Source organism: Cibotium barometz, chromosome 22 (assembly GCF_041138505.1).
Source record: "Cibotium barometz isolate CiBa-2024 chromosome 22, ASM4113850v1, whole genome shotgun sequence".
Lineage (NCBI taxonomy): Eukaryota > Viridiplantae > Streptophyta > Polypodiopsida > Cyatheales > Cibotiaceae > Cibotium > Cibotium barometz.
The window spans coordinates 45,003,642-45,011,637 of record NC_141067.1 but is presented as its reverse complement, the minus strand read 5'-3'; the positions used below and the strand labels follow the sequence as shown (position 1 = coordinate 45,011,637).

General features: G+C 43.1%; 1 protein-coding gene across 1 annotated transcript; it reads left to right on the top strand.

Moving 5' to 3' along the window:
• The first annotated feature begins 231 nt into the window (after positions 1-231).
• On the top strand, positions 232-3,946 carry LOC147626658 (pentatricopeptide repeat-containing protein At5g39350-like). Its single transcript, XM_086816731.1, has one exon. It carries the CDS (start codon positions 531-533, stop codon positions 3,033-3,035), a length of 2,505 nt encoding a protein of 834 aa, XP_086672857.1. The 5' UTR covers positions 232-530; the 3' UTR covers positions 3,036-3,946.
• Positions 3,947-7,996: the final 4,050 nt, after the last annotated feature.

Genomic DNA, 7,996 nt, shown 5'->3' with positions numbered 1-7,996 from the left:
TGATCTTCCTCCTACCCTCCTTGCCATCCTCCTCCACCCACCAAGCTCTCCTCCTCCCTAGCCTTCCATCCTCCATCCCCATTCCTCCTCCGCTTGGCATAACAATAATATCATAAACTGATCTATGAGAGAGAGGGGGGGGGGTGTGTGCACACCTGTTAGTGTGGTATATCCCACTCTCCCCCAAGAAAGAGAACGCTACAAACCTCCTTGCAACCTCGAGACTATAAAAGAAAAGCACAAGATGCAAAATTCTCGGCTCCTGAGAGAGATGGGATTGGACCTATAGCTACGCCCACACATGGTCATCGAGAGAGAGAGAGAGAGAGAGAGAGAGAGAGAGAGACGATGAGCCACATACGAGTATGTCAAAAATAGTAAATTCTATTCAAACCTTAGTTTTTATAAAGAGCCATAGTTTTTTGAGTGGCTTCAACCTCAACAAATGCATCAATTCCTGAGAGAGGAGGTCGGAGATGCTGAAATTCAGTTAATTCAAAAATGTTTGCAAATGCAATCCATCACTGGGCATGGTTTACAAGGAAATATGCACGGCCAAGAGGATTTCTTCTTCTTCTTCTTCTTCTTCATGTGACAGCAGATTGCGATCCGCGTGTCACACAGAGTGCAGTGCAAAGGTCGGGAGCCTAGAGCAGCTATGGCGGGAGGTTGTGAGGCCTCCATCGGACTCTCCGACAGTACAAGCAGAGACTTCTTTCTTCACTTCTCTTCTTCGGCGATCTGTGCATTGCCAGGCTCTCTCAGATGGAAAGAGAGCCCATTTCCACATCGTTTCACTTGGCCTCGACCAAAACATCCTCCTCAACAACCTTCTGCTGCAGATGTATGGCTATTGTGGAGCCCTGCAGGATTCAAGGGCCTTTTTCTTCCACATGCAGCAACGTGATGCTTTTTCATGGAGATTTTTTATCAGGTCATACATCAGGTATGGACATACCGACCAATCTTTTCATCTCTTTTGGCTAATGCAGAAAGAGGGTTTCTTGCCAGACAATCCCATCATTGGTAGTATAATTTCAGCATGCTCCGGCAAAGATGGACTTTCCATGGTTAGGCTCATCCATGCCCTCATTGTAGACAGTGCCTTGAACCCCACTGTATTTGTGAGCACTGCACTTTTGAGCATGTATGGCAAGTATGGCTGTCTGAAGGATGCCAAAGTGGTGTTTGAAGAAACGGGTGAACGGGATGTAGTATGTTGGAATGCCATGATAGCTGCCTATGTCTCTGAAGAAGAGAATTTGAATGCTATACATCTTTTCCATCAGATGAATACTGGAGGAGTGAGGCCTGAAAGGTCCACCTTTTTGAGCATTCTTTCTGCATGTGCTAGCCAGACAGCTTTAGTGGAAGGCAGGCTTGTACATAGTTGCATTGCAGATGGTGGATTTGAGGCAGATGGTGGTGTGGCCAATGCGCTTGTCAGCATGTACGGAAACTGTGACAGCTTGGAAGATGCACAAAGCGTGTTTGACCAGATTTCATTGATGGATGTTGTTTCATGGAATGCCATGGTTGCAGGATTTGTGCGGAATGGCCAGGACAAGGATGCACTCTTACTGTTTGAACGAATGCAATGGGAAGGCGTAGCACCAAGTAACGTGACTTTTATCAGCATGCTCTCCGCGTGTTCCAGTTCTACAACCCTAGAACAAGGCCAGCAGATTCATCATTTCATTGTCTGCAATGGATCCGAGTTAGATGTTGTCATAGGAAATTCTCTGGTGAGCATGTATGGAAAGTGTGCAAGAGTGAAGGATGCAAAGAGGATATTTGACAATTCTCATGCTTGTGACAGGGTCTCATGGACTTCTATGTTGACAGCATATGCTCTTAGTGGGCAAGACCAGGATGCTATTCAACTCTTTGATCAAATGCAGCAGGAAGGTGTAGTGCCTGATAGGGTTACCTTCATAAGCATTGCAATAGCTTTTACCAGTAAGGCAATGTTACTTAAAGGCAAGCAAATCCATGCCCGCATCTTAGGCTCTGGGTTTGTAACAGACCTCGCTTTGGAGAACAGCCTTCTTACAATGTATGGGAAGTGTGGCAGTGCAGAAGATGCAAAGACAGCTTTTGAAAAAATGTTGAAACGGGACTTACTGTCATGGAATGCCATAATCTCTGCATATGTCCAGAATGGGCTGGCCGAAGACGCCCTTCGACTCTTGGACAGAATGGGACAGGAAGGAGTTCTTCCAGACAAGTTTCTTTGCTCAAGCATTCTTTCTGCATGTGCCAGCACAGCTGCTCAAGACAAAGGCAAGGAAATGCATGCTTTTGTTGTAAGCAATGGATTTGAGTCAGAGCTTACTGTGGGAAATGCTATTGTTAACATGTATGGAAAGTTTGGCAATCTAGAAGATGCATCTAGGGTGTTTGATAGAATGTGCAAGCGAGACATAGTGTCCTGGAGCGCTGTCATTGCAGCATATGCCCAGCATGGCCAGGGCAAAATTGCAGTTAGATTGTATAATAAAATGTTGCATGAGGGAGTTGCACCAGACAAAGTAGCTCTAGTACACCTTCTTTCAGCATGCAGCCATGATGGCCTTGTGGATGAGGGTTTGCGTCACTTTCTCATGCTGGCAGAGGAGCATCGAGGGGAGCTCATCATAGACCATTTTAATTGCATGGTAGATCTGCTTGGGCGGGCAGGGCGGTTGGAGGAGGCAGAAAAGTTGCTATTAAAGCTGCCATTCAATTCTTCTTCTGTGGCATGGACAACCTTACTTGGTGCCTGCAGAAACCAGGTAGATGTGAAGCGAGGAGAGCATGCTGCAAATCGTGTGTTTGAACTGGATCCAGAAGATGCTGCACCATATATTACTCTATCAAATCTGTATTTTGCAGCTGGCAGGGTGGAGGATGCATTACAGATGATCAAGAGGATGAGGGAAATGGGCCTTGTGAAGCAGACTGACAATATCCCAATTGAAGTTCTTGGGGGGATACATGACTCATGCAGAGACAATACCTTGTACTCCGGAAATGAAGTATACATGGAGTCGTAGAGGTCAAGTTTCAAGGTTGATGCAGCTGGGCTATAAAGCTGAATCCAGGTATTTCACCAAGAGGGTTTTCCCTGCTTTACTTGTAGGCAGCCTGCTTTTCAGCGTGAGAGCCATGGTGTTCTATGCCCCACAAATCTGTCCCTGCTTTTTTCTTCCTGGCGTGGAAGTACTCACTTGCGTTGCTCTAAATTGTGGAAGTATGCATAGCCTCTGGCCTCAGAAAATTGCTATGTCAAAACTGTGAAGAAATATGTTAAGAGGGCTGAGTGGGCACTGGAACGAGCAGGGCAAAGGTTGCTAAGACCTGGTACAGAATTGCTATGTTGTAGTCGTGGGCTTTCCTTTGGGTGCAGGCATTGAGAAGTCCCGATTTCAAGAAACAAGGCTTCAAATCCTCCCAACCTAGAGCCATGGAACCGCCCATGGGCTCATCCCTGAGCCAAAGAGGAATAGCATACACGCATTTACAATCAAATGTATGAGACATCAAGTGTGGTGTGCCCCACCTCACATTAGACCCCTCTGGGAAGGGTTTTGCTCACACAGGTTAATCCCTTTATAAAGCTGCGACGGATGGTGGAACTGTCTATAACTGTAGTCCTGTTATGGCTGCCCCATGCATACAAGCCTAAATAGATACATGACGAACCAGTTCTTTGTAAGCTGAGTCTGTATTATGCGCATTCTAGCCTATATAGATACGTGACCAACCACTCTATACTAGTAGTTTTTATGAGCTGAGTCTACATTACCACTCTATACTAGTTCTTATGAATTGAGTCTGATGGTGGAATTGACTATGACTATGACTGTGGACCTATTATGGCTGCCCCACATGTAAGCCTATATAGATACACGACCAAATACTTTATACAGTTCAACAGTTATCACTAGCATATAACCACTCTAAAGAATTCATTAGTCATTACTGTGACTTTATTCCCTCGCCTCTATTAGCACAAACCTCTATTTAAGTAGTTTTAGATCAGCCATAAAATCTTCCCTTTGCAAGAGTACACGAGTGTGGGGATTTGCCATCTATTTTCTCTCTTCATTGATACAATATTCTTTCCTATCTTATTTGAGTTTAAAGTTTTGTGCATTGATCGATTCCTACTTCTTGTACTGGTCTCCATACATTGCACATGGTATCAAAGCTCTAAATCGATACAAAATATCTTTGTTAGTTGCTATGTAATAGTCATATAGGAGAAACGACATTTTTTATAAGATCCCCCCACCATTTGGTGCTAATGGAAGCTTAGTGGCACCAATTGTCATCTTCTCCTATGAACTTTGGGAAACTTATCATTGTGTTAATATTCACTACCCACTAACAATGGATGTAGAATGCGACTCCAAGTATTCTAGACCTTGTCCAAGCTTAGAGACAAAGGGAAGCATATACTCTCCACAACATAATCACTATATTGTGTTGGCCATAGTTCAACATGTCTCTAAAGATTTGAAAGCATCGGCCTTTAAAACTTAAAAAAGTTAACTTTATAGGAGAAGCTATGAATGAAGGTGAAGCAATGGAACAATAACCAAAGATTATTGAGATTGAGATTAGCTTATTATCAGCATTCTATCTTCAAAAATTGTTCATTATTTGTAATTAAAAGAAAATGGTTAAATGTTTCTAAATCACTTCATAGGTTAACATGGTTTTGGCTGCCCAACCCACCATAAGGCGATTTGTTATCTTACGCACTCGAATGAGCATTTTAACTTTTGTAAGACAGCACTAAAACAAATAAATCAGTCTTACTTTGTTTAATGTTAAATATGAAAATTTCACGGACTTAGTATATATAAGTACTCAAGACTAATAATGAAGGTTCGATCATTTTTAAGTTTGGTTAGTCTAGTGTGAAAACTAGTCATTTGTATATAAGTTATTTTTTACAAAAAGCAAGACATAATCATCTCCTTTTGCAATAGTTTACTTGTGAGCTGTTTTCTTTCCTCTTCTTTCTTGCTTATGTGCTATGAAATCTAGCTTGCTTGATGGATGCATGCTACATAGGTTTGATGGTAGGTTTTCTTCTTGCAATAGCTTCTTCTTCTTTCCTCGTCTTTTATGGGATATAACCAGTGAAGAATTTTCTCTTCTTGTCTCCATCTAGTATTAAGAGATCTACCTTCAACCTATTGACAAAAGAGCATTCCGATGTGACCATGGAGTGAGGACGCGACGGATCCACAATGAGAAGTTACATTTGTGGCTCGAAGGTAAGAACCAACAACACATTCTTGGATAAGGTTAAGGTAAGCACTTGACTTAAACATATTTGGCGTCACTGTCGGGGGTTAGCCGAGGGCTTAGCTCTATTTTTTCGTCCATTCTAGGCTATTAGGAATCACCCAACATTGCACGGTGTTGATAAGGAGGTTATAGTCCGAAAAACATATACGATTTTGGAGACTTAGATGTATTTTGTTTGTTGCTTTTGATTCTTCTTTGAAGTTTACTTACATTAGGATATTCTATTTTCATGTATTGGTAGGGTAACACCCTAGTTTATTGGTGGTGATTTGCATGAAATTGGAGTCCAAGAGGTTTATATTTCAATACTTTTGAGCTAAGGATTCGCTTAGCAATTGTGATTAAGAGTGAAATACACACCGAAAACATGAGCATTGAGCTCCATTAGGTTAAATTAGAGTGGGATTCTCAATTTTTATTCATGCATTTCATTATTTTTTATACTGTTAACCCTATTTTGAAATTAACTTAGTATCTCTCCATGACATATGAGAGATAGCACAAAACGTGTCATGACACAATACTCTAAATGTTGTAATTATGAGAATAGCTGGCTATGCCACAAACTATTTAATTTGTAAGCATTTAGCTCATCTTCCATTAAGTTTTAAGTGCCGAAGTGTGAATAAGGGCCAATTATATAAATATTATTATTCTCATAATAGAAGACGCAATCCCCCTTTGTTCGAATTGAGTCTAGTCTTATCTCCTTGCTCTCTTGCTTGTCTATGATGTGTGTGTGAGAGAGAGTTGAGAGAAGAGAGAGGAGCTACTGTCATGTGCATGATGAATGCCATGTACTTTCTCAGGGCTAATCCAGAAGGGGGCACCCAGTAAAAGATGAGTAGAACCAGAATTTAGGAGCCTCAAGTGTAGAATCTACGGTGGCTTGGAGCAGGGCATAGGGATCATGGAGGAGGATGTTGTCGGTTGATTCTAGAGAAAGCAAAGGGCTGAAGCGCATCATGAAGACAAGACGGCTGCCCACAAATAAAGGGGCTCTGTGTTTTTGTATTTATGCCAAGGCAAGGCTGCTGGCCAGCTCTCCAAGGATTCCAAGGCCTATAAATAGGAGCACATGCTCATTGTCAAGGCCATTCAACCCTCTAGGGGTTTGGGTCAGTAGGAGTCCCATAGGGGGACAGTTTTGGGTGTTATTCACCTTTTATTCAAGGCAGCCTAGGGCTGTGTGTAAGAGTACCTTTTTGTACTATAGCAATATACTGAATTTCCAGCATATCTCTATCTCTCTACTCTCTCTCTATATCTGCATTTTGCATCAACACCCAGTAGTGTTTAGGGATGAAAGAAGACCCCCAGAGCTTCCGCGCATTACATTGGTATCAGAGCATCAGGCTCAGCAAAGCTAAACACTGATTCAATCCCATATGATGGTGTACAGGTCCAAGGTACAGGAAAGTACATGGATACGAAGTCCAAGGCAAGGAACACAGAATCGGGAAGAGCTCCCAGGAGGTTTGTTGGTGGTGTTCCATAGAGCCAGAGGGGATGGTTGTCCTGTGGCCAGATAGGTTCTTGGGCAACAGTCCCAAGGGGGGTTTATCCTCCAAGGGTGATGTGAGAGTGCCAGACTCATTTCTCAGGACTGAAGACCAAGATAGTGTTCAGAGTCAGGGCAGGAATGGATTGTGGACTAAATGGAACAGATGCAGAGACCTTCGTCTGAGAGACAGAGTGGTTTGGAGAACAGGCCGGGCTTTCAGAGAAAAAGGGTTGCCAGGGATGGACGGATGACAGAGGGACTTCGGGAAAAGATTTGGGATGATGACAGTCATCCAAGAGCAGGTTAGAATCCCGTCATCAAGTTTAGCAGAGGGGGATGTCATGTGCATGATCAATGCCATGTGCTTTCTCAGGGCTAATCCAGAAGGGGGCAGCCAGTAAAAGATGAGTAGAACCAGAATTTAGGAGCCTCAAGTGCAAAATCTGTGGTGGACTTGGAGCAGGGCATAGGGATCATGGAGGAGGATGCTGTCGGCTGGTTCTAGGAGCTATCGGCTGGTTCTAGGAGCTGCCGGCTGATTCCAGAGAGCAACGGGTTGAAGCGCATCATGAAGACAAGGCGGTCGCCCACAAATAAAGGGGCTCTGCATTTTTGTATTTATGCCAAGGCTGCTGGCCGACTGCTGTCGACCAGCTCTCCAAGGATTCCAAGGCCTATAAATAGGCACACATGCTCATTGTCAAGGCCATTCAACCCTCTAGGGGTTTGGGTCAGTAGGAGTCCCATAGGGGGACAGTTTTGGGTGTTATTCACCTTTTATTCAAGGTAGCCTAGAGCTGTGTGTAAGAGTACCTTTTTGTACTATAGCAATATACTAAATTTCCAACATCTCTCTCTCTCTCTCTACTCTCTCTCTATATCTCCGTTTTGCATCAACATGTTGCCAGTAGTGTTTAGGGCTGAAACAAGACCCCCAGAGCTTCTGCGCGTTACAGCTACATTCTTGGTACATGTTCCAAGAATCGCGGTTAAGGATCATGTCTGTGATTGACGATCACACCATGATTGCTATGCCATCAGAAATCATGGTGACAGAACTTGACCATTTGATAAGATAGACACTTAAGATATCGACTAGGGGTATCAAGGAAATTATTTGAACAATATTTGGAATTGTTTGGGTAAAGAATCACTATCGTGATTCTAGACCCTGCAAAAATCACTTAA